The 26,231-nt window shown below is 45.0% G+C and overlaps 2 protein-coding genes across 6 annotated transcripts in view; both read right to left on the bottom strand.

Moving 5' to 3' along the window:
• Positions 1 to 267: 267 nt before the first annotated feature.
• LOC117380692 (protein FAM222B-like) lies at positions 268 to 5,737 on the bottom strand. Of its 5 annotated transcripts, none has more exons than XM_055226119.1 (4): positions 5,553 to 5,660; positions 3,602 to 3,726; positions 2,272 to 3,318; positions 268 to 2,163 (listed from the first exon to the last, which is right to left on the bottom strand). In XM_055226119.1, the coding sequence occupies exons 2-4, from the start codon at positions 3,678 to 3,680 to the stop codon at positions 1,037 to 1,039; spliced, it is 2,253 nt and encodes a 750-aa protein (XP_055082094.1). In that variant the 5' UTR covers positions 3,681 to 3,726; positions 5,553 to 5,660; the 3' UTR covers positions 268 to 1,036. The 5 variants fall into 5 exon arrangements, with proteins under 5 accessions (XP_055082094.1, XP_055082095.1, XP_055082096.1 ...); XM_055226120.1 differs by having other exon boundaries at positions 2,308 to 3,318; XM_055226121.1 differs by having other exon boundaries at positions 2,344 to 3,318.
• A 2,458-nt stretch (positions 5,738 to 8,195) lies between these two features.
• cep295 (centrosomal protein 295) overlaps positions 8,196 to 26,231 on the bottom strand; it is a 45,712-nt gene continuing 27,676 nt past the window's right edge. The window contains exons 16-24 of the mRNA XM_033976555.2: positions 15,115 to 15,186; positions 14,961 to 15,040; positions 13,843 to 13,930; positions 13,585 to 13,688; positions 12,785 to 13,145; positions 11,720 to 11,898; positions 9,919 to 10,053; positions 8,500 to 8,619; positions 8,196 to 8,428 (exon numbers count right to left, since the gene is read on the bottom strand). Coding sequence (XP_033832446.1) covers positions 8,384 to 8,428; positions 8,500 to 8,619; positions 9,919 to 10,053; positions 11,720 to 11,898; positions 12,785 to 13,145; positions 13,585 to 13,688; positions 13,843 to 13,930; positions 14,961 to 15,040; positions 15,115 to 15,186 — 1,184 coding nt within the window. The 3' untranslated portion in view covers positions 8,196 to 8,383. The remainder of the gene's footprint in view (positions 8,429 to 8,499; positions 8,620 to 9,918; positions 10,054 to 11,719; positions 11,899 to 12,784; positions 13,146 to 13,584; positions 13,689 to 13,842; positions 13,931 to 14,960; positions 15,041 to 15,114; positions 15,187 to 26,231) is intronic.

The raw sequence follows: 26,231 nt of genomic DNA, 5'->3' as shown, positions 1-26,231 counted from the left end.
ATCAAAATGGAACTCATATACGAAGTGTGCACACTAAAGAGGACTCGAGGGCAGGAATGACCATGTTTGCTCACAGGTGATCAAATATAACCACAATTAATTTTTTTTTTTTTTTTTCTGTACAATTTTACTATACCATACTTCTACAAAAAAATTAAAAAAGTTGCGTTATATTCAGTTTTATGCCTAAACAGGGATCTTTAAAATCACTTTTTTAATGGTTTAGATAGTATAATATAGTATAATAAATTGTACCATTTTGTAAAATTTTTATTATTAATTTTGTATTAATATTTGACCAGTTAGCTTGTTAATGCCAAGTCCTGCTCGAGTCCTCGTACTGGAAAGAAAGCGCAGTATTTGGACATTCTCAGTCAGGGTAATCAAGCATAAAAACTGCAGTTCTGATGCTGTGAAATTCACCTGTTGCCAAAAATGTCTATTTTTAAGTGTTTTCTAGTCTCCCTATAAGCCTGAGGCAGTCTTTGGTGGGAGGAGGAGGAGAGGACTCACAGTAACATGGGGCATAAGGAGTCCAGGTGTTGAACCTTCAATCTCAAAGTTGAGAGAGAAACACTGTGCAGCCCAGTCATTAATTATAAAGTTTCATCAGGAATCTCAAGTAGTTTTTCAGCAGGATAATCCAGATTAAGGCTTTTTTCTGAAGACAGACAATGCAGTGATCAATATGCCTTTCCCCTACGTTTTACACAGTGAAACAATGCACCCACAGACGGGTTATATTCCAACAGTGACTACACCAGAGGCTCGATGGGTCAAAAAGCAGAGATTACACAAAGGCCAACATTAGTACCCCGCGCTCCTGAGGCGGTCAGCAGAGGAAGGCCACATGCTAAACCTGCTCCTATTTAGTGCACTCACTTCTGTGGAAATGATCAGTGACAAAACTTTGTGCTGAATGGAGCAGATATGAATGGCATGTTCTGATGAAAATAAAGAGTATGATGGTGGAACAGGTACAGCTCAGTGCCTCAGATTTCAGAAACTCCCCTGAGCACACCTGAGTAGTCTGCATTTATCTGTACCCGGGGTGATGTCTGTGCAGAGGCCCCCCAGGCCCGGGATCCTGCCCAGGGCCCCGCATGTCCAAGCTCTGTTCCCCAAAGCGTGGCATCTGGAAGTTCCCTGGCAGGAAATCCAGGTTGGGTATGAGCTTTGGCTGAACACCAGGATCCTCCTTCCCCGGTTTGTACTTTTGCCCGGGAAACCTATCTGAGGGGCCTGGCCGGGGGCCCTGAAAACCTGGGCCTTCTTGAGGTGGGCCCCAGGGATGCTGCAGGTACTGAGCCTCCATGTAAGGCAGCGAGCCCCCAGAGCAGCGAGGAGGTGAGGTGCGGGTTTTCTCCTGGTGTTTGAGTGGAAAGGACTGGGCAGAGCCAGATGCTTTGTGTGGATAGGTGAGGTTTTGAGCAGGGCCAAAGCCACAGTCAGCAGGGGGCTCCAGGCGAGGGGTCTTACAGGGATGAGCTCCCTCTGGAGGCTGCTGCATGTGGGCCAGCTGGTGCTGGGCCCAGGAGCGCTGGAGGAGACTCTGAGCTTTGTCAGGCTCATTATGAAAGGTCTGCAGCCCATTAGGAACGTTCATATTGTGTGGAGCGTGCAGAGAGGGCCCAGTAGGGTGACCAGGGACTTTGTCCAGACCTCCCCCCACATGGAAGCTGTTGGCTGAACCTGGGACCGGAGGGTGGGCCACTCTGGAGCTGGCATTGATCAGCAGGTTGCGGCTGATGGGGCTGGGGTTGGCAATCTGGCCTTCGCACACAGAGGTACCACCCATGCCCGCACGAGCCTGGCACAGCTGGTTTATTTGCAGAACGATGCTGCTCAGGTCCCCAGGGCGGTTCTGGTGCAGGCTTGCCGCCATGGACAGTGGGATGGTAGAGGTAGACACAGTCACATTTGGAGGGGCATCTGCATCGGGTAGTTTACGCGGCCCATAGTGACCCGGGGTAGGCTGCTGAGTAGTGTCACCTACGAAAGGAGTTCCCTCGGGTGGGTCTGGGTGCGGTGCTCTGGGGGGGCCCTGCTGTGGACCTCCTGAGGGGCAAGGTTGTAGTCCTCCAGACACCCCAGGTTGGGGTCCTCTAGAGGAAACCTGTTGAGGTCCTCCGAGAGGACCTGGGTGCAGACCCCCTGGTTGAGGTGCTGTTTGGCCTGAATGTAATCCCCCTGGTTGAGGTGGGTTTTGACCTGGGTGTAGTCCTCCTGTTTGAGGTGGGTTTTGGCCTCGGTGTAGTCCTCCTGGTTGAGGTGCAGTTCGGCCTGGGTGTAGTCCTCCTGGTTGAGGTACAGTTTGGCCTGGGTGTAGTCCTCCTGGTTGAGGTGCAGTTTGGCCTGGGTGTAGTTCTCCCGGTTGAGGTGCAGTTTGGCCTGGGTGTAGTCCCCCTGGTTGAGGTACTGTTTGGCTTGGGTGTAATCCCCGTGGTTGAGGTGCAGTTTGGCCTGGGTGTAGTCCATGTGGTCTTGGATGGGGAGGTCCATGGGATCCAGGCTGGTGCCCTGCTGGAGGGTGAGTGGATGGTCTTACAGTGGTCATAGTTTGAGGGAGAGTTTGGTGTGCCATGTTGTGCATGTGGTGGAGCTCCTGGGATGGGGCGACTAAAACGTTGTGGGGGACGTTGTGAGGGACATTATGGGGGGCCGTGTGGGGAGGACCGGTGCCATGGTGCCTGAGTGTGTGCAGCTGTGGTGCTTGCTGATTTGGGGGGGCACACTGCCGGGGCAGGGGCACACTCTGTTGCCTCTGGAGCCCATGAGGGTAGGCTGGCCTCTGGCCTGTCTGGAGCTGGGACAGGCTCTGCTGCCGCTGCAGGGGCCCTGGGTGGGACAGGCCCCTGTGCTGCAGGGTAGAGGGATGCTGCACGGTTTGTGACAAGGTCTGAGGGAGGGTCTGAGGGGTCGGTTGTAGGCCCATAGGATGTGTGAGGGGAGGCTGTTGTGAAGGTACCTGCATGTGAGTGCTGTTCAGGGTGCCCTGAGGGCCATAGGGGCCACTGTGGAGGTTCATGGCTGCTTTCTGGGTGGTCCGGGTGCGGGTAGTGGACTGCTGTTTGACAGGAGCTCTGAGCACAGCCAACAGGCCTGCACTTGCGCTCAGCTGAGAGGAGTATGGGCTGTGGCGCTGAGAGGATGTATCCAGGCCGTTGACCGTGCGCCGGACGTGCTTCCTCTGAGGGACTTTGACACTGTTTGGGAAGATTTGAATGGTCAGAGGGCTATTGGCAACTTTCTTAGCATATGCGTCCAACTCTGCAGGGCTGGGGTAGCTCGGAGATCTCATCTTCTGTGTGGTTTCCCCTGAAAGAGACACATGACCAGAAAATGACATTTACATATTTAACTCAAATGGGAAATGAATTACAACAATAGGCTATAATCCTAATAATATGTATCCCAGTCTCTAATGAGTTTTCCGCTAGTCACTGTGCAAATTGGCAGTATTTTTTTGGGCTTAAATTTCTACCATTGTTGCAGAAGATGAGCACTCCTCCTCGATGCCATAATGCTGTCTAGGAGTGGAGCTACTCCCCCTGCTCTAAACTCTACACTCAGGTGTTCAGTAAAGCCGTGTGACACGTACATCTCGGAGGTCCAGTGTTCATCTGCAGGCACAGAAGAGGGGGGGCAGAGTGTGCAGAGGCCGGCAGACAGGCCAGCATGTCAGGGATCCACTAAAGACACATGAGCCCAGGCTTCCACACCACACTGCGGACAGCAAAGAAAACACAAATCATTTCACTGTGGAGAAGCACACTCATGGGGACATGACTCAGGAGTAAGTCTGCACAGTATATCAGAAAAATATCACAAAATTAGTTAACATGATAAATAGGCTTGTCACGATAATCACTATATCGACTTATCATTCAATACATGAAAGCTGAAGCAATTTAATTTTTTTTGGCTATGTGATAATATTTAAAAAATAAAAGGTTAAATTAATATAAATTCAATGACTCATTACAGATGCAAACTAAACTAAACTGTAAAACTCATTTTAACAATATTGTAGATTTAGAATATTGTTTGTCTTTTAAATCTGCTCTTGGGTTATTTTTCTGTCATTATATTATCGTTTATCGTCTATTTACTTCAGCGATATATCTTCATAATAACTTCAAAATTTGTTTTCGTGACAGGCCTACTATCACAATTATATCAACTTATTGTTCAATATGTGAAAGCTGGAACAGTACACTTTTATGGCGTAATTCTGCAATATATCACTCTTCATTTTTTCGTGTGACAAGTCTAGCAATAACTGGTATCGCAAGAAAAGATATACTGCAACAACACAAGGATCCCTGTTATATAGAAACTGACTTCTTTTGAAATATATATTTATTTACTACAGAGCGATAGATGCCATGTCAGAACACACACAGCTTTACTTCACAATAGTCAGCAGTCCAGTGGATTAAGTGAAAGGATGGGCTAATAGGTTACGTCCACATGACATCACAACATAATAACTATAATAACAACTGTTTAAAATTGAGCTGGAGAACAGGTTGGAATTCTATAATAGACTTTGTTGTTTAAAAGGCACATTATGCAACTTTCAGGAGGTGGCACATCACCTGCATGATTCCATGGAAATATAAAAAAAAGTTTAATGCCATACTGTACGATGTTATAGCCAAAGGAACAGCATTTCCATGGAAAGTAGGAAGGCTCCCCTTCAGGCAAGAGGTAAAATTTGTGAAGATGCAAGCCTGCTCACAGTAAGGATCAATACAATAAAAACAACCAAAATAGAAAACATGCTTTATTTTACTTTTTGACTATAAAGTGACATACTGGGGCTTCAACTGTCATATTACGGATTTGTAGACCTGTTTTTTGAAAAAATATCTCTCACATGAAATTAAAACTGGCACAAAGTTCAAGATCTCATTTTTTTTTTCACACTATCTTTAGAAAGTAGTGCCTTTATTCAATCCCAAAAACGTGATTGCTGTCAGACGAAATGACTTTAAACTATAACATTAAAATGACACGTTTGTGGAGCCATCTCATACAGCAATTCATTAGTAGACTTTCATTTTGGATATTTCTTTCAAAAACAGTCATAGAGTCTCCCATAGAGTTATATAGGCCCTGCCCTCAATCTGAAATCATCAAATTATAGAACGCCACCTATTTAAAGACTTTTACGCAAGAAAGCACTCACGCTCCTTCATCGGTGACGTGAAAATCATTCACACTTTGCTAAACATGGATGCCTGTTATGCGGAAGGTTGGTTTCAGTAATCAGCAAATCAACGACAGGATTTAAGTCTAGATTAAGAAAACAGATAACGAAGGCAGAGAGGAGGAGCTCAAATATGCTTTCGAGTGCGTAAATAACCTTTATAAATACAATAGGTATACAGTGGATCGGGCTCGTTGGCTGGTTTGTAAATGAGGCTCAAGTTAGCTGCAGCTCACAGCAGTCTCTTTGTGCCGAGGACAGGCCAGCTGCTGTCCAAACTTCAGCTCCATAAAGGCGGATCCCCGGAGCAGAGCGGCCCGGGGAAGCTCATACTTACTCCGGACAGAGTCAGGACCAAGGCCACCTCATCTTGTGTAAATGCGGCGCAGATTGGAGCTTAGATGAGGGAAAACATCGCAGGTTTGGAGATGTGCGCCGCGGCTGCTGTAGGGTTACGGCAGCAACGTTTGATGCGCATGCGCGATTGACAGGCGAAGGACCCGCGTTGTGCTGGAGGTGTCCGTGTAGAATGCCTGAACGAAACCGCAAAACATGGATCAGACCAATAAATAAGACCAAAGTATAGGCCAAGCACACACAAAAACAGGAAAATAACAAAGTAATAAACAGTTAAAGCTTAAAATAACTAAAACTAAAATCCATAGTATCTTTTCTACCTCAGAGACAAAATTATTTTTATTCTATATTTTGATATTGAAAATAGAGGACTCTTGTCTCAGGGATCGCATGTGACAGGGTGGTATATTTAACTAAAATGGCCATAGTTAATCATATACTCATCAAACTGACCATGCAAATACATTTGTAGCATTTACTATTCAAATAGCACCAGTTTCGTAAAATGGCCTGCCTACAGATGGTGCAGATTTAGGAATGTGATGCCATATTGACAGATGGGTGGCAAGACCCAGTATTTCCTATTGATTAGATAGACTAGTGAGTGAAATAAGGATAACTTTATTTGTAAAGCACAATTCATATACAAGTAATTTAATTTGGTTTAATTTGGTGGTCCCTCTGTATAAGAAGGGGGACCGGAGGGTGTGTTCCAATTACAGGGGAATCACACTCCTCAGCCTTCCCGGTAAGGTCTATTCCAGGGTACTGGAGAGGAGAATCCGACCGATAGTCGAACCTTGAATTCAGGAGGAGCAGTGTGGTTTTCGTCCTGGTCGTGGAACACTGGACCAGCTCTATACTCTCCATCGGGTCCTCGAGGGCTCATGGGAGTATGCCCAACCAGTCCACATGTGTTTTGTGGATCTGGAGAAGGCATTCGACCGTGTCCCTCGTGGTGTCCTTTGGGGGGTGCTCTGGGAGTATGGGGTCCGGTCCCTGTATGACCAGAGCAGGAGCTGTGTTCGCATTGCCGGCAGTAAGTCAGACCTGTTCCCAGTGCATGTTGGACCCCGCCAGGGCTGCCCTTTGTCACCGGTTCTGTTCATTATATTTATGGACAGAATTTCTAGGCGCAGCCAGGGGCCGGAGGGGGCCTGGTTTGGGAACCACAGGATTTCATCTCTGCTGTTTGCAGATGTTGTCCTGATGGCTTCTTCGAGCCAGGACCTGCAGCAGGCACTGGGGCGGTTTGCAGCCGAGTGTGAAGCGGCTGGGATGAGAATCAGCTCCTCCAAATCCGAGGCCATGGTTCTCGACCGGAAAAAGGTGGTTTGCTCTCTCCGGGTGGGTGGTGAGTCTCTGCCCCAAGTGGAGGAGTTCAAGTATCTCGGGGTCTTGTTCACGAGTGAGGGAAGGATGGAGCGGGAGATTGACAGGCGGATCGGTACAGCGTCTGCAGTGATGCGGTCGCTGTATCGGTCCGTTGTGGTAAAGAAGGAGCTGAGCCGGAAGGCGAAGCTCTCGATTTACCGGTCAATCTACGTTCCTACCCTCACCTATGGTCATGGCTGAAATGGGCTTCCTCCGCAGAGTGGCCGGACGCACCCTTAGGGATAGGGTGAGGAGCTCGGTCACACGGGAGGAGCTCGGAGTAGAGCCGCTGCTCCTACACGTTGAGAGGAACCAGCTGAGGTGGCTCGGGCATCTGCTCAGGATGCCTCCTGGACGCCTCCCTAGGGAGGTGTTCTGGGCATGTCCCACCGGGAGGAGGCCCCGGGGAAGACCCAGGACACGCTGGAGGGACTATGTCTCTCGGCTGGCCTGGGAACGCCTTGGGGTCCCACCGGAGGAGCTGGAGGACGTGTCCGGGGTGAGGGAAGTCTGGGAGTCCCTGCTTAGACTGTTGCCCCCGCGACCCGGCCCCGGATAAGCGGAAGAAGATGGATGGATGGATGGATGGACAAGCAAATAAAACATCAATAATCATCATGAAATGAACATGAAAAGGGAACAGTGCAAAAGAAAAACTAATATGTACAGCTAAACAGAACCATTTTGAGGCTGTATTTAAACATTGTCAAAGTAGCGGCCTGTTTTACATATATCTTCAGGAAGAATGTTCCAGATTTTTGCTGCATAAAACCGATTCCCCATGATTAGTCCTGTCTGGGCACCAGCAGGAGGCCGGTCCTTAAGGTCAGTCCTGGAGTAAAATGGAACTACAGAAGGACTACAGCAAGGGGGTGGTTCCTGAGGTCTGGGAGAATACGAGATGGTTCATGGCATAAGGTGCTATTATAGATCCACGTATGGCACAACATGCCAGATGCAGCCTACTTTGATTACATTGCAAGAGATATCTAACAGCTAAATTCACACACGTTGAACCTAATGATTTCTGTTAGTGTTTGGACCCTAGAACTTGTAATCTGTATTTTTCAGTTATCATTTTAGCTGCTCCCCATCTGTATTAATCATTGGTGTATAGGTCATTGTGATGTCATCTGAAAACCAGCTAGTACTGTTTTCAAGAGCAAATGTATACCTTTCTCAGTTTCTGCAGTGTTTATTAGCATATAGGTTTTTAAGACCAACAGTAAAACACAACAGAAACACAAATGGGAAAAGCATATTTAAAATTTTATTTTTGTACAAAATGGTCACCAACAGGGTGTCGTATAGAGGATATAGGAGCTAATTTTCCAAATTTTCTCAGAATAAAACGCACAACGAAAATACAAACTTTAATGACTCCAGTTACATGTAATGAGGGTGCTCAGTCTTTACACATGTACAGGCCAGTACAATCTAATGTGATGGAGGGTCTTTGGCACGCAGCTTCTGGAGAGTTTTCTATTGTAAAAAAACAAAAAATTGAGTCAGCATGGAGAGAAAGAGACAGAAAAGAGCCAAAGTGTGTTGACCTGGTGGAAGTGCTGAGTTTTCAGACTCTTGTGTACCAGGGCAGGGTCACATGTGTCCCGCTCCTTGGGCTCCATCTGCGCTAGACCGGAACCTGCAGCCATAACTTCTGAGGTCAGCCCCTAAAACAACAGTGATGACTCCTTAGAGCAAGAGCAACAGACCAGTGAGTCTCTAGTGCTTTAGTTTAGTTAGTTAGTATTAGTTGATCAAATTATTGATAAGAATAAACACTACCAATCAAACTTTGAACGAGAGGATGTGTCCAATATTTTTTTTTCCCTTACATTTACTACTTTCTACGTTTTATATACCATACATTCGGAAGATATACAATATATGAAGCAAGATATATGAAGTAAAGAAAAAAATATATATATAAAATATAAAAACAATTTGTTGAGTTATTCAAATCCTTAAAGAAATCACACTTTGCTTTGCTGACAGCACAGCGAACCCCCGGCCTTCTCTCTACAAGCGGTCAAGTCTCCTGAAAATGGTTTTCAACTTCACAGCTGTGCTGCGTCAGGGTCAAGAAATGCCGAAAGTGCAAAGCAGGGTTCAAAGCAAAGGATAGATGTTTTATTTTTATTTATTTATTTTTTAATCTAAAACAAGTTGAGTTATTTTTTTTATATATATTTTTTGTTTATTTTTTCTTTGCCATGTTCCTTCAGTGATAATCTACAGTGTAAATAATCATGGAAAAAATATATAGCAAGTTAAGAGGAACATTTTATGATCCAAATGACAAGCCTGACAAAAGCAGTTAGAGAGGGGCCACCATTTTTAATAGCAAGTGAATTGAAGCCCATACTCACTTCCTACTTTGAATGCAGTGGCTACCAGGTTAGCCATATCCATTTCTTTGCTCTTTATACAAATTGTTGCATCTTATGAAAGCAGTTTGGGTTAGATGCATGGTCAGATCATACAGATACTTACAGAACAATAGTTCACGATAGCCAACAATTTCTTTAGTTGGCTATAGCCCTAAGAGCAGTACAGTTTATTTTTGATTTGATTCCAAACAATTCTCCGGGTGGAATCGTCAATACCAATGCCAACCACACATATAAGGTGCACCATTTGGGGAGGTTTATGGCTGTATTGTTGTAGTCTGTAGCAGAATTGTATTATCGTTGAGAAGAGAAACAATAGCAACAGTTCTGTCTAGAATTCAAATACTTTTTTCCAAATTCTTTTTAATGGCCAATAATCATTATGCCTGCTGTGTGTTTTCTTCTGAAAAATCCAAAGTTCTAATCATTCTACAGTCTCAGGTAAGAGTTACAAATTTTGAGTTAGGACATGGTGTGTTTTGATGTCCATTTTTAGCATCAACATTTTAAACAGGAGAAAAAAACATGATCTGCTTGATATATCCACACAAACCGTGCCATAGCAGTGTGTTGTGTTACCTGTGTGCTCAGTACTGCGGCCCAACGTCCCGGCTCCTCTGCTGTCCCAGACTCCTGTTCATCAAAGCTGCTGTCCGTCAAACTGGCCAAAGTAATTTGAGACTGCTCCAGAATACCCTCCTCCTCAAACCAACCCTAATGAAACAAAAACACATTACAGTTGCTGGACCTTGCAATGATACATCACAACTAACTTATACGTGCTTTGGTAAAAACATAGTTGATATAATGCTGGTATTAGTGCCTACGCCATCTTCTGACCACAGTAGGGAGTGAAATGCGTTGAAGTAACAAAAAACAGAACTACTTAATTTTAAAAGGTTTGCAATGGTCCAAAGTTATTCCTCACTTACCTTATGGATTCTGAACATTCTAATTATTTACCACAATGAGTTTATAAGCTCTATTCATAACTCTTAGAAAGGGACATGCCAGATGTTGTTAGCTTTACAAAACTCCCCTCTGGTGTCTAATTATTGCACAATTAAATATGTCCCCTAATTAGATGCAGACAGTGCACAATGCTGCTTGTACAATGTATCATCATGATGGGGGTGAGCCACTTGCATCTCTATGGTGGAATGTTCAGCAGTTACCATGAAGACACAAGCACATTTTCAAGAGCCTGCGATCAATACAAGTGTTCATGGTCCTGTTTAGGAGTTAGAAACAAACAGAAACAACAAAAAGGTGAGAGTGACTAACTGAAAAACTACTGGTAAAGCTAGCTAGCTTGTGACCTTAATGTTATTTTAGAGAAACTTGATAAACACCTCACCTGGTGTAGTACTAACTAAGTCAGTTTTTACGGTTAAATTGTGTTAAAACAAAACTCATAATAAATTCTAGTATGTTAACTAGCCTCTAGTTAGCATCACACCACCAGGGAATATTGATGACATCACCTGCAAAGTATCAATATTCCTACACTATGTGACCAGCTTTATTCAAGTATTCTTCTAAAAGTAGTTAAAAGTTATAATTACAGTGAACTGTAAAATGGATGAATTATCCAGTTGTCCCATTATGAGCTCAGTTCAAGTGTAGAAACCATCATGAGGTGCATATGAGGCACTTAAGGTTTGCAGATTAACATCAGGGCTCAGCACAATATTAATGTGAAACTTCAACATGTTACTTCTCAAATATAGAATAGGCAACGCATCATCATCCTCACAATATACAACCTTCAGTAGACTATGTTACACCAAGACAGTAGTAGTTTCCCCAAATGACTGTTGTCACGACATAAAAATTTCAAACTGTTACGATACCAAGGATTAGACAATACTATACTAGTCTAGGTGGTCTTATACTTGTTCTGATACAGGTCAAGATTATTCTAAAAACAAGTATTGAATTTAATACTCATTTGACAGGACAGAAATTATCCTTTCCTGAATACCTTAGCATTTCTACCCCAAATACAATTTTTATCCCTTTTCCATTTCTTAGACCTCTACTTTGTAGTTCTTGAGTTGTTTTATTTAAGGTATGCTTCACTGTTTTTGTCTTTTGACGCATCCTTCAATACCACTGTGCAACCTGTCAGGATCTCCAGATCTTGGCCAGGACTACCTTAATGGGAGGATTTGTCCTATTGTGCATGTTTTGGGTTGATGGGGGAAAACAGAGTGCCACACAGAAAGGCATCAAACATGGAACCTTCTTGTTGTGAGGCTAGGGTGCTAGGTACTCAGCCACTGAGCAGCCTTATTTCCATCTTATTTCGAGTAACAGTACTCTGGAGTACATTTTTTGCCTCTCAACCCACCTCTGGTTAAAATGCATAAACACTCACCTTTACAGTAGGTAAGGCGAGTGCTTCAGGTGGAGACCAGTGGAAGAGTTGGGCAGAGCTGGAGGGCCCCTTGGCTCTCATCCACTCTGGGGACAAGTGCTCACAGGGAACCGCAGGCTCTGGGTTCTCACTGGTCTCCATTTGGTTGTGTGTGAGCTCTGGCTGGAGCTGGAGGAATCCTGAAGACACAAATACAGCAGACATGATGACTGCATGACAAATAATCTTTTCAGAAGTAACTTTTAGTTTTGGATTCATCTATACACAAAACCTCAATATGTAGTTATCCCAAGTAATATTTCACCTATTTCCTTCACTTTTAATTCTTTCTGCTATTAACCAGAACTGCCAACACAAACAGAGTTGTGGTTAAGTATGAATCCCACTCACTGAAATAGAGAACTACAAAAAAGTTTTGCCAATGAAAATATGGCTAGGGTTATGGCTAGATCAATGTTTCTCAAAATGTGGTACTGCTCCCTCTGGTGGAAAATAAGGTAAACTGCAGGCCTGGTATTTTGTTCATTTTGAGTAAATGGTATGAATTATGACATAACAGCAAAACAACGAATCATGCTGTAATCCTAGTTTTGACCTGGTTTAAGAAAGAAAAAGCGAGAGCGAGAAAGAGAGAAAGCTTTGGTGTAAAAAGCCACGTTTTTGGTGTAAAAAGCCTGTAGCATTTCAGGGCTTTGAATTCCTTAAGACACATGTGTCAAAGTCAAGGCCCGCGGGCCAAATGCGGCCCTCCACATCATTTTATGTGGCCCTCGACAGGGTAAATTAAAAGGTATGATGGTCTTAAAATCTCAATTTATCAGGAGATACACAGTTACACAGCCATATTTTTACATCTAGGCAAATGCATATGAAATATTTGTAACTTGAATAAGTCATAAATACAGAAACAGTTAATTAACAAGTTAAAAAATGAGTTAGATTTATTTTACATCTGGCCCTTTGAGAGCAGCCATTTTGCTGATGTGGCCCTCGGTGAAAATATGTTTGACACCCCTGCCTTAAGATAATCACATAAGTCCATTCAGTGTTGGCAGTTAGTATTACCGGAGTTTACAGAGGCTTCAGCACTGGAATCATTCTCTGTACACTGTAGGGGTCGTGCTGTCTGACCAAAGTCCACCCCCGAGCTCTGCCAAATGCTGCTGGGTCTATACAAAAGCCCCTCCCTCCAGTGGCTCACGGTGCTGTCCCATTCTATCAGGTGCAAAGAGCCGGGTATCTGTCCAATCATGGAGGAGTGCGCAGAGGGGTGGCCAAGCAGCTGCTCCAGGCTGTGGCTCTCCTCTGGGCATAAGGACTGCTCCGACTGCTGAACCTTCAGAGGCCGGAAGGAGTCCTCACCCTTGGTACCCCATGCAGAGGGCTCTTCAGCAGGGAGAGTAGATGCCGTTTTCCCTGGTGCGAGCTGAGCGGACACAGCAGAAAAGTGTTTATAAAGGACTTGTACCGTAGCAGATGTTTCAATTTTAACTGTTGATTAATGCTTATCCCTCACCGTGGGCTAACAGTTGTATTTCCATTACTAGACAACTCCAGAATAATCTCTCTGTATCTTTTATACAGAGGGATATCTATCAGTCTGGTCACGCCTCCCTCGGAGCACCACGAGCCAGAACCAAACAACTGTGCCATCAGTGACGCAGGTGAAACAACGAAGCTCACTGGTCATCTTTCACTTTGAAAAAGTGTGCATCTTTATCCCAGGCAAGTATGCCAATTGATTTATACGTGGAAATCGGACACAGGCCCTTTAAGTCATTTTTGGTTTACAAAAGGTACCTAGTCCCTAAATACAATAAATAAGGCATGTCTTCGTTAGGAACCAAAGGCTGAGGGGCACTCACCTGAGGGGACCCTGTTGTGGGTATTTGGTCCAAGTAATCCCGCTCTCGGCTGTTTGGTTGGGCCAAAGAGGAGCCAGAACTCTGCACACACACACGTTCACTATCTGAGGAAGAGGAAGGAGCAATCAGTGCATGGGAAAACTACCTTGTCACACACACACAAAACATCTCAGATTTAGAGCAAATTTGGTTTCATTGTTAATATTTGTTCAGTTTCCTTAAAGTACAGTATTCAAATAAAATGAAAGATGGAAACACCAGGTTGAGAGTGCAGCTCCAGGTCTGTGGTGATGTAGCTGCCGGTGGAGAGGGTGCTGGAGAGGCATGGCTGAGCTCTGCTGTCAGTCTGATGGACAAAGAAAACTACATTGTTAATCCACACACTGGGCTCGGGCTTTAAATATGTAAAAGACCACTGTACAGATTACTCTATATTCTAAACCCATATAATATGTGACAAGCTTTTTACAATCCAACTTTATACATGAAACAAGAAAATACATTTTTAAATAATAAAATTACATGTTAGAAAAAATGGCTATATAAATATAAATAGCAAAAATCCTATCAGGGCTCAGTTTGCTTTCAGGAAGATGATTTTTTTCCACTAAAGATTAAAGCACATATTATGACTAAAAAGTACTTTGTTTTTGCCATCATTTACTATGACCACAAAAAATCTCGAACCACACTTATACACACTATAATGACAAATAAGCATGCATAAACTACAGAAGAAAATGAAAGACACTGGCCCACAGACAACCATTTTAAAAAAGAAACTACAATCACAACAGAAGGTTGCCAGTGCCTTCACCTACACATCCAAGTTTTTTCTCATTCTCAGTATATGTGAAAGCTCCAGAATTCACTCACTGAGCTGCAGAGGCTGAATTAGCATTGATTAATGACTAACTGCAGATGCTGGGGTTTAGGTAGTGACCATTCAGGTCACAGAGAGTCCTTTTAGGTTTAAAGCAATGGCATTGGCAACCCAAATGAGACTAATATGAGGCTCATTCTGCTTTCTGATTGAACAATCATCTTCAGAACCAATGCACACGCATACAAACTGACAGAATTGTATTATTAGAGCAAAGGCCACATACATTTTAATTACAATTTTCACTTTATATCCCAGATTAATAGATCTTGTTAATGTAATTTGCCATTTTTAAGATGATTGTGTAAACATACACCTATTTAGCCCATTTGTTCTATGTCCATTGTAACCCACTAGTTTGTTTAAAAAGACATCTGATGCACTGAGGATAAAGTGGGAGAGATACATGAATATGCAGACGGGGGCAGCGCCGATCAAAATAGTCATGCAAATTTGGTATCTCCCAAATCCTGACTTGCATAAAGCTGCTTACCTCAGCTGAGTGTAGGGAGGTGACCATAGAAGAACCAGAGAAGTCTGCTCCACTCCCAGAGTCCATGTGGTGTGCAAAATCTAACACAACAAACATGTCTGAGTGACACACATTGTACACAAGAATATAAACACATAACGAGACGTGTACATACCAGACAGGGAGCAGCTCTGAGAGTTGAATGGTTTAATCTCCTCAAAGGCCTCTGCTGTCACTGTATCTTCACCTGAAAACAAGGAAGTGGGAAATATATCATCACATTTGAACAGAAATATTTCACAAAACAAAATGTGCACTGCCACAAGGTACAGCAACAAAGTATGCAACTTTTTGAAGGAGGCAAATCACCTGCCAGAGTCCAAGGGAGTCTCCATGGACATACATACATTTTGTGCCACACTGTGGAAGGTTACTGCCAATGGAAACAAGCTGGAGGTGGCCCTCCTCCAGGTCAAGTAAGAGTCAGGTTTGTGGAGATGCAAGCCCAGTCACAATAAGGAAATGCATTTTCACAGCAGTACAAATATTCAAAATTAAATGGTTTTGACCTCCTGCTTCTGTAGAGTGCAGACACAAACCTTTTAAGTAAACCATTTTTACATTTAACTAAATTTGTGATGAGCCAGTGACATGTATGGGGAATGAAACCAAAGGAATTCTTTCTGCGAACGCTGTTGGAACTATCAACAACAAATTAATGAGCTACAAGCACAGATATTAGTTTTAGAATCTGAAAAAGGACTTCAGTGGTAAGCAGCCCACAGTTACTTTCAGAGAGGAGGGTGAAAAAACTGCTACCTTCAACTTAAACCTGAGTGATATGGTGTCTTTTTCAAAACTTTGTAAAGATAACCATGCCAAGCCAACACAACAAGTGATAAGAAAATGCTAATATAGTTACATCACCCAAAAAACAGCTTATAAACAGATTTTACCGCTGTCACAGACAGATGTTGATGTTACCATACAAACAGAAAATGGACCACTGTGAGCAACATCAGACGTGTGCACTGTGGTCATGCTGCATCACATCCATCCAAGTTAAATGGTTTATTAAAAGAATCAAATTACCGCATTTAAATTTCTGTTATAAGACTTTCAATTAAGTGCTTTAGCCACTTATACAATGAAAATGACAAAAATCTTGCTCATGACCTGTGCAGTATGTTAATGCTATTGGAAGTATAAATATTTAATTTTAACTATGGCAAAACATGAGCTTCCAACCAAACCAAGCCAACTGTAAACTCCAATGCTGAAAACACACTTAACATTTTTATGATAAAGCTCTGACTTGTATTATGAGTATAAGCCATTGTGTGAAGCTTTTGCTGTGCACTGAGTGAGATTGTCCTACTGTGGTCTGGGAGACAGTCCATTAACTCTTTTTCAGTATATTTTTACAACTCATAAACTAGTGACAGTATTCAATGACCAATACACACTGAGAGGAATCTGTATTTGCACACCCAGCTGCTCTATTACTGTACATTTATATATCATATCAAAACACAATATATAATGTGCATCCAGTCCATCAAAACATAAGGTCCTCTACTCCTGAGTCCACCATGAGATCTTCACTCGGTTCCACGAACCGCTCCAGGTCCGAGATGTTAGTTTAACTTGTACAAACATCCACAGTGTCCTTGGTTGCGTACTTCCTTTGTTTTGTCCGTTTCGTCATGTTTAAAACGCAAAACTGCTGCAAAACAGTGCGTGAAATTACGCAATTATGCGCACGTAATTTTACGCGCGGATCTTTGCCCGAGGGCGGGCCGTCGGAACGTTAAGGGGTTAAACACTTGGCATCATTAGCGAGTTTTCAGTCCACGGCCGTGTCCCAATTCGCCAAACTGGCCTTAGGATCACGCTTGGAAGTGAGCGTCGAAGGGCAGTTACGTAATTTCCGGCGCGACAAGGGCTGTCCCATTTCAACCCACTCTACTGAATGCACCCACAAAACCTGCCCTCCCCTTTCCACCGTTTCCATGGAAATCGGACGTGGCCGAAGCGTGCATCCGTGCACACTTCACGCACTTCTATATCCCATCATGCACCGCAACTACGCAAAAAAGAGAAGAAAATGGAGTCCGCTGCGCAATACACATTCAAATGTTCGTACTGGTTTACCTCATCTACAACAGTGTGACATGAAACTGTTAAATCTGAATAAAGATAAGTACAGGCCGTGTGTTTGATGATTAAAAAGGAGGGGAGATACATGGAATAAAGGAATGTGCAGTTATTGCTAGACAATAAGAAGACATTATTATCATGAGAAATTATTATTGCAATAAGAATAATGTAAGAATGTTCGTTTCTATTGTAAGTGTCAAAGACCAAGAGACTGAAACATAAAGTCAGAAGGTTTAATGAGTTCCACACAGGTAATGTGAACAATGAAGCAACAGACTCTCCAGAAAGGACAGAAGAGAGTCCTGAGACGTGCACAAAATCTTCATGTGTTCCGGTACATTCCATACGTCTGCGCCCCTCGTGGGCACGTGTCATTTACCTTAGTGTTAGTAAGTCAAGATACTAGTTTGATGTAGCGCTGCACTGCTAGAAAATACCTCACAATAATAATATGAAAAGAACTGGCACAGCATAGAAGGGAAACAGCGCCCTCTACTGTTATTAAAGTGGTGTAGACACTGGCCAAAATACCGAATGTTAAACTGCAATATCCCACTATATGTACAACTAATCAGTGTTCTCTGGTTTATAACTATGAATGACTATGAATGTAAAAATTATATTGTTACCTCTGTCTGTTATTACGTTTTCACAAGGTATATTTTTTTAAAGTTATGAAGTAGCTACAATTGAGGAAAAAATCACCTTGAAACTTATATTTGCCTATTGATATTCAATCTAAACAAAAAGAAACGACCGTAACGACGACATCTTGACTTTTCTTCTATTAAATAATAAATCATTAAAAATAATGCACGTAATGTACGTATCGTACGTTCAAAGACAGCGGTGGAAGTGCGGTCCCTGGTTTAGGCCTGTCCCACTTCAGCAAGATGGCGGCTACACTGAGGAGGACACACTCTCGACCGGAAGTTTGAAACCACACTTTGAGGAGTACCTCGAAGGGTCCCTTCAAAAAGTGCATTTGGCGAATTGAGACACGGCCCACGTCGGCCACATCGGCTAAAACACTGGTAGTGGCGCATGAGGACGCCTGTCAATGACATTGATAAGCTGCGCAAATATGTATGTGAATCACATAATTGGTTGGAGCAGCTCGTCACCGGTCACACTCACTGACTCACACTGAAAAATAGCGCAGAATGAATTGTTGTGTGTTTATTTTATTTTCAACTCCGGTTCGATTTTTTTGTGCGCAGCACAGATTTTCTGTGTGTGGAGACCGTGTCAGCAGTGCGCAATTGCACACGCGCGCAGCTTAGAGGGAACAGTGCACCTGAGTAGAGGTGGAGTGAGAGTGCTGTCGAATAACCTCCTCCACGCTCTGAAGAATTGGCCACGCTCTGAAGCATCCCTGGTGCGCCAGTCAGAGAGCAAGCCAATGTGTCAGCCGCACCGCAACCACCACAACTACCTTCCCCAGTGAAGTAGTCACCACCAGCAGCACAACCATCTCCCCCAGCGTGGGATTCAGCACCACCACCACCTCCCCCAGAGAACAAGTCAGCAGCACCACCACCTTCCCAAGTGAAGTATCCATTGCCAGCGTCACTTCCCTCAGGGCCCTCATCACTGACCATGAACCTGTTTGACATCCCCAACAGAGGTTTCAGTCCCAGCAGCACAATTGCCTAAAAAGGGCAAATTTGAGATTATTCTGTAAAGTTCTCAAAAGAGTTGCTTACCAACCGCTTAACTTTCTCCAAATAGACAACTCCTTTGATGTTTTCCAGACAGGTTTTAGACCCCACAACAGCACTGAGACCATTTGTCACCTTGATAAGAGCAAAGTCTCAGTCTTGATCCTGTTAGATCTGAGTGCTGCCTTTGACACTGTGGATCATGGGATCCTCTTACAGAAACTAGAGGACTGGGTGGGCATCTCCGGTATGGCACTAAACTGGTTCAAGTCCTATCTAGAAAAGAGTTGAAAATACTTTGTTGAAATTGGAAAATGTGCCTCAGATAAACTGTTCCTGACCTGTGGGTTGCCACGGGGGTCAATCATGGGACCCCTGTTGTTCAATCTTTATTGCTGTGTATTAAATGGCCTAATGGCAGAATGTAGTCTGTCCTACCACAACTATGCAGATGACACTATGATCTATGCCTCACTGGGAGCAGGTGAATATGGACCAGTGGATTCACTCTGACTGCATCCAACAGATCAGTGTGTGGATACAAAACTTTCTCCAGCTAAACTCAGACAAGACTGAAGTCATCATCTTTGGCCCATAGAAACAAAGAAAATGTTAGCAGTCACTCCAGTCTCTCTAAAACCTTCAAATCGGACTAGAAATCTTGGGGTAATAAAGTTCAAGTCTGAGTCCATTAACAGCCACATCAAATCAATAACATCTGCAGCTTTTTAACACCTAAAAAACATTGCAAAAATCAAAGGTATACTTTCAAAGCCAGACTAAGAGAGACTTCTCCATACATTTGTCTCTAGTAGGTGAGACTACTGTAATGGCCTGCTCACTGGCCTCTCCAAACAAGTGTTAAGACAGCTGCAGTACATCCAGAAAGCTGCTGCTCCGGTCCTGACTAGAACCAGGAAGTATGAGCATCTAAGTCCTGTGCTCAAGTCTCTGAACTGGCTTCCTGTAGCTCAAAGAATAGACTTTAAAGCTTGTGAACAAGTCTCTCCATGGCCTAGCACCAAAGTACATCTCCAACATGTTAGTGCCATATGAACCATCTCGCACTCAGGACTAAACTTGCCTTGCCTCATTTTAGTCAGTTTTTTTACTAAAAAGTTACATATTGTGGCTTGAAGTATTGTTGACTATTAGTGAACACTTCCACTGAAATTCAACCTGCTGTTCATTTTACAACATGAAGATACAGAACTTGAGAAGTGTATAATGACTCCCAGATCAGGAGCAGCCTAGTGTGCCTTGAGGGACAAATTAAAGTTATTTAATGTAATTATTGGCCAATTTGTAGTGTCCTAAGCAAACATCTGAACCAGAAAAGACAAACAATGTATTGTCCAAATTGGTGTCATTTGATAATGTTTAGTGGCTGATGCATCTGGCAGCATCTTTTCAACAGCAAAAGGGTACCATGCCCAGGGTTGTCAAAAATACAAAAAGTCAATCACTTATCAATACTAAAATTAATATTAAAATTAAAGCCGCAAGCGGCGATGATGGCCCTCGCCCCCTGCGCGACCGCCCCCCCATGTAACCGCCTGGGGCCAGCCACTGCCCCCATGCACCATTTTCCCCGCCCGACCACCCCACGGCTGCAATCCGCCCCCCTTCACACAGTTTCTATATAAATATGTGTGACCAACACATTACAATGGCTGTGCAAGGCGTTGAACCGGCAACCGCGTACATAATACAGGTATGATGTAATTGACTTTTTTGCCCCTTTTAATGCCCACAATTATCTCCCCAAGTTTCATGCCAATCGGACAAAGTTGAGTATTTTACCAATACTGTAGGGGGCGCTATAGTGTTCATTTAGATAACAATTAATAGTGCATTCTATTAATACCCTGATATCACATGTGTGATGAGAATTTCAGCTGTCTAGAACCACATATGTGCGTGTAAGAAATTTTTTAATGTTTTTTTTTTTTTTTTTGAGTATTCGCGCCCCTGGTGGCCAAACGTGGAAAATGACTCATGGCCATAATGTAATTTTTTGTTTCTTCTGATGCCACCGATTTATTCCCCGAATTTCAAAGGAATCCGATAATGTTGGCGATTCACCCCTATGGTAGGGGGCGCTATAGTGTTCATTTGGATTAAAATTAATATTGCAATCCATTCATGCCCCAATCTCGCATAAGTAATGTGAATGTGAGCTCTGTAGGGCAATGCCTGTGGTCGTGAGAGGACATCGAAAAAACAGGAAACAAAGGCGTATTTCGATGACGGCGTACGGGCGAACCGTGTGGAATTTGGAGAAAACGTGGATAAGTTCTGAAAACCCATGTGTCTGGATGTGGCATGTGAAATCTGAGCTCATTTGGACCAAAAACCTGAGACTAGTAGCGTTTTGAAAACATGCTGCGAATGAAGTGGCAAATTTTTTATCCAAAATGGCCGATTTCCTGTCTGTCATAGAGCAGTGCTTCAATTCATTTTTATGCTTGTCCGATGGTGCTCTATCACTGTTCCGAATTTTGTGCATGTATTCCAAAATAAACCAGACTCCTCTCCCATAGGGGTGAAATTTTAGGTGGCGCTGTCGAGTCAGGGGGCATGGGACATTTTCCCGACACCAATTTTATGAAATTTTTCACCAAGCCGGTCGATTCTATACCCCCATGTGAGACTTTTCGTGAATGTTCAGGGGGTGAAAAATGTGATTGTTTTGGCGGAAAAACGAAGAACAATGTTAATATGCAGTGTGGCCCTGGGCTGTGTGGCCCTGACTCTATATGAGCGGGGTCTGTGGCTTTGCACCGGCAACCATGTACATAATAGAGATATGGTGTAATGGACTTTTTTGACCCTTTTAATGCCCACAATTATCTCCCCAAGTTTCATGCCAATCGGACAAAGTTGAGTATTTTACCAATACTGTAGGGGGCGCTATAGTGTTCATTTAGATAACAATTAATAGTGCATTCTATTAATACCCTGATATCACATGTGTGATGAGAATTTCAGCTGTCTAGAACCACATATGTGCGTGTAAGAAATTTTTAAATGTTTTTTTTTTTTTTTTTTGAGTATTCGCGCCCCTGGTGGCCAAACGTGGAAAATGACTCATGGCCATAATGTAATTTTTTGTTTCTTCTGATGCCACCGATTTATTCCCCGAATTTCAAAGGAATCCGATAATGTTTGCGTTTCACCCCTATGGTAGGGGGCGCTATAGTGTTCATTTTGATTAAAATTAATATTGCATTCCATTCATGCCCCAGTCTCGCATATGTGATGTGAGTGTGAGCTCTGTAGGGCAATGCCTGTGGTCGTGAGAGGACATCGAAAAAACAGGAAATGAAGGCATATTTCGGTGGCGGCGTACGGGCGAACCGTGTGGAATTTGGAGAAAACGTGGATAACTTCTGAAAACCCATGTGTCTGGATGTGGCATGTGAAATCTGAGCTCATTTGGACCAAAAACCTGAGACTAGTAGCGTTTTGAAAACATGCTGCGAATGAAGTGGCGAATTTTTTATCCAAAATGGCCGATTTCCTGTCTGTCATAGGGCCGCACTATGATTGGCTTTTTTGCTTGTCTCCATGAGCTCTATCACTGGTGTGAATTTCGTCAAGCTAAGGCGAAAAATGCGTGTCGGTTCCCAATTCATTTTAAAATTTTGAATTTTCTAGGTGGCGCTGTCGAGCCGATGTGCTTCGGACATTGTCGCGATGCCAATTTTATGAAATTTTTCGCCGAGCCGGTCAATCCTATACCTATATGTGGGACTTTTCGTCGACGTTCAGGGGGTGAAAACTGTGATTGTTTTGGCGGAAAAATAATAATAAGAAGAAACCCAGGAAGAACAATGCCCCTCGCCATCACTTCGTGAATGGCGAGGGCCAACTAGATACTCATTTAATCAGGTATTCTTACTACAAAAGTCACATTTGCAGGACATAAATGAACCAGTCCTGAATAGCTTTAGAATGATCTTGAGCAGTATCAGAAGTATAAGACAAGTATAAGCCCATGGACCACTATGGAACCTACCTGGATGACTGAGGGATTACACAGAAAGAAGGCCACATGGTAATATAAAAGGAAGTACGACCATTTAATGCTGAAAATAATTCTCTTATCTAAAATCATTCTATTATCTAAAGAAAGTGTTTTACCATTGTGGTATAAAATCAGTATCTATTCCTTAGTATCAAAATTGTGTTGTCACGGTACTAAAATTTCAAACTGTAATATGAAATAATGGCAATGAATTTGAACTAAACACTATCCAGTTTTATTTGAAGGCTTAAGGTTGATGGCTCAGAAGTTTAGTGAGCAATATTTTTTTCAGTCTATTCTAGCACTGTGTTGTGCAGTGTTGCTTTTGGGACACTTCCACCTAAATTTACTACAAAAAATGAATAAATAAATAGGGTTATAAATGCCCCTCCCTGAACCGCCACCTTAACGTGGTGGAGGGGTTTGAGTGCCCGAATGATCCTGGGAGCTATGTTGTCAGGGGCTTCATGCCCCTGGTAGGGACACCCATGGCAAACAGGTCCAGGGGGACGGGTCAGACGAAGGGCGGCTCAGAAGCCCTTTATGACAAGAGATAAATCAAGGTAAGCTACGTCGCCCGGACCGGCATTACCGGGGGCCCACCCTGGAGCCAGGCCTGGGGTGGGTGCTCAACAGCAAGCGCCTGGCGGCCGGGCCTTTCCCCACGGGGCCCGGCCGGGCTCAGCCCGAAGGAGTGACGTGGGGCCGTCCTCATGTGGACCCACCACCCGCAAGAGGATCCATAAGGGGCCAGTGCATGAAGATCTGGGCGGCAGTCGAAGGCGGGAGCCTCGACGACCGAATCTCTGGACATGGAATGTCACCTCGCTGGGAGGGAAGGAGCCGGAGCTTGTGCGGGAGGTTGAGCGTTACCGACAAGATAGATATAGTCGGCCTCGCCTCCACGCACAGTTTGGGCTCTGGAACCCAACTTCTAGAGGGTGGCTGGACTCTCCATTTCTCTGGCGTTGCCCGCGGGGAGAGGCGGTGAGCTGGTGTGGGCTTGCTCATTGCCCCACAGCTCAGCCACTTCGTGTTGGGGTTCACTCCGGTGAACGAGAGGGTCAGGGACAGGTCTCTCACTGTTGTGTCGGCCTACGTGCCAAACAGCAGTGCAGAGTACCCAGCATTCTTGGAGTCCCTGGGAGGGGTACTAGACAGTGCATTGACTGGGGACTCCAACGCCCATGAGGGTAACAACAGTGACACCTGGAGGGGCGTGATTGGGAAGAACGGCCTCCCTGATCTGAACCCGAGTGGTGTTTTGTTATTGGACTTCTGTGCTAGTCACAGTTTGTCCATAACGAACACCATGTTCGAGCACAAGGGTGTCCATCGGTGCACGTGGCACCAGGACACTCTAGGTCGGAGGTCGATGATCGACTTTGTTGTCGTGTCTCCGACCGCGTGTCTTGGACACTCGGGTGAAGAGAGGGGCTGAGCTGTCAACCGATGACCCCCGGTAGTGAGTTGGATCCGCTGGCGGAGGAGGAAGCCGGACAGACCTGGCAGACCCAAGCGTATTGTAAGGGTCTATTGGGAACGCCCCCGGCAGAGCTTTCTGTCAGAGGGGTCTTCAACTCACACCTCCGGGAGAACTTCTCCCTGATCCCGAGGGAGGTTGGAGACATGAACTCCAAGTGGGCCATGTTCTCCACCTCTATTTGTCGATGCGGCCGCTCATAGCTGTGGTCGTAAGGTCTGCGGTGCTTGTCGCGGCGGCAATCCCCGAACCCGGTGGTGGACACCGGAAGTAAGGTCAAGCTGAAGGAGTCCTATTGAGCCTTGTTGGCTCGTGGGACTCCTGAGGCAGCCGATGAGTACAGGCAGGCCAAGCGTGCCGCGGTTCGTGCGGTTGCAGAGGCAAAAACTCGAGGTTGGGAGGAGTTTGGGGAGGCCATGGAGGAGGACTATCGGACGGCCTCAAAGAAATTCTGGCAAACCGCCAGACGCCTCAGGAGGGGGAAGCAGTGCTTCACCAACACTGTTTACAGTGTGGGTGGAGAGCTGTTGACCTCGACTGGGGATGTTGTCGGGTGGTGGAAGCAATACTTTGAGGATCTCCTCAATCCCCCCTTCATGTCTTCCGAGGAGGAAGCAGAGACTGGGGACCCGGAGGCGGACTCGTCCATCACCCTGGCTGAAGTCACCGAGGTGGTTATCAAGCTCCTCGGTGGCAAGGCTCCGGGGGTGGACGAGATCCGTCTCTGGATGTTGTGGGACTGTCTTGGCTGGCACGTCTCTGCAACATCACGTGGCGGTCGGGGACAGTACCACTGGAATGGCAGACCGGGGTGGTGGTCCCTCTGTATAAGAAGGGGGACCGGAGGGTGTGTTCCAATTACAGGGGAATCACACTCCTCAGCCTTCCCGGTAAGGTCTACTCCAGGGTACCGGAGAGGAGAATCCGACCGATAGTCGAACCTCGGATTCAGGAGGAGCAGTGTGGTTTTCGTCCCGGTCGTGGAACACTGGACCAGCTTTATACTCTCCATCGGGTCCTCGAGGGTTCATGGGAGTATGCCCAACCAGTCCACATGTGTTTTGTGGATTTGGAGAAGGCATTCGACCGTGTCCCTCGTGGTGTCCTTTGGGGGGTGCTCCGGGAGTATGGGGTCCGGGGCCCTTTGCTATGAGCTGTCTGGTCCCTGTATGACTGGAGCAGGAGCTGCATTCGCATTGCCGGCAGTAAGTCAGACCTGTTCTCGGTGCATGTTGGACTCCGCCAGGGCTGCCCTTTGTCACCGGTTCTGTTCATTATATTTATGGACAGAATTTCTAAGCGCAGCCAGGGGCCGGAGGGGGTCTGGTTCCGGAATCACAGGATTTCATCTCTGCTGTTTGCGGATGATGTTGTCCTGATGGCTTCATCGAGCCAGGACCTGCAGCAGGCACTGGGGCGGTTTGCAGCCGAGTGTGAAGTGGCTGGGATGAGAATCAGCTCCTCCAAATCTGAGGCCATGGTTCTTGACAGGAAAAAGGTGGCTTGCCCTCTCTGGGTGGGTAGTGAGTCTCTGCCCCAAGTGGAGGAGTTCAAGTATCTCGGGGTCTTGTTCACGAGAGAGGGAAGGATGGAGCGTGAGATTGACAGGCGGATTGGTGCAGCGTCTGCAGTGATGCGGTCGCTGTATCGGTCCGTTGTGGTGAAGGAGCTGAGCCGGAAGGCAAAGCTCTCGATTTACCGGTCAATCTACGTTCCTACCCTCACCTATGGTCATGAGCTCTGGGTAATGACCGAAAGGACAAGGTCGCGGATACAAGCGCTCCGCAGAGTACTGAGCGCACCGTTAGGGATAGGGTGAGGAGCTCAGTCACACGGGAGGAGCTCGGAGTAGAGCCGCTGCTCCTACACGTTGAGAGGAGCCAGCTGAGGTGGCTCGGGCATCTGCTCAGGATGCCCCCTGGACGCCTCCCTAGGGAAGTGTTCTGGGCATGTCCTAC

Source organism: Periophthalmus magnuspinnatus, chromosome 13 (genome assembly GCF_009829125.3).
Source record: "Periophthalmus magnuspinnatus isolate fPerMag1 chromosome 13, fPerMag1.2.pri, whole genome shotgun sequence".
Taxonomy (NCBI): Eukaryota; Metazoa; Chordata; class Actinopteri; order Gobiiformes; family Gobiidae; genus Periophthalmus; species Periophthalmus magnuspinnatus.
This window is presented reverse-complemented; position numbering and strand designations above follow the sequence as displayed.

Coding starts and splice junctions, on each gene's coding strand:
- LOC117380692 (XM_033977522.2), bottom strand. CDS start 3,680: ATGCTGGCCTGTCTGCCGGCCTCTGCACACTCTGCCCCCCCTCTTCTG. Junction 3,319..3,601: donor GAACACTGGACCTCCGAGAT/GTACGTGTCACA, acceptor TGTCTCTTTCAG/GGGAAACCACACAGAAGATG.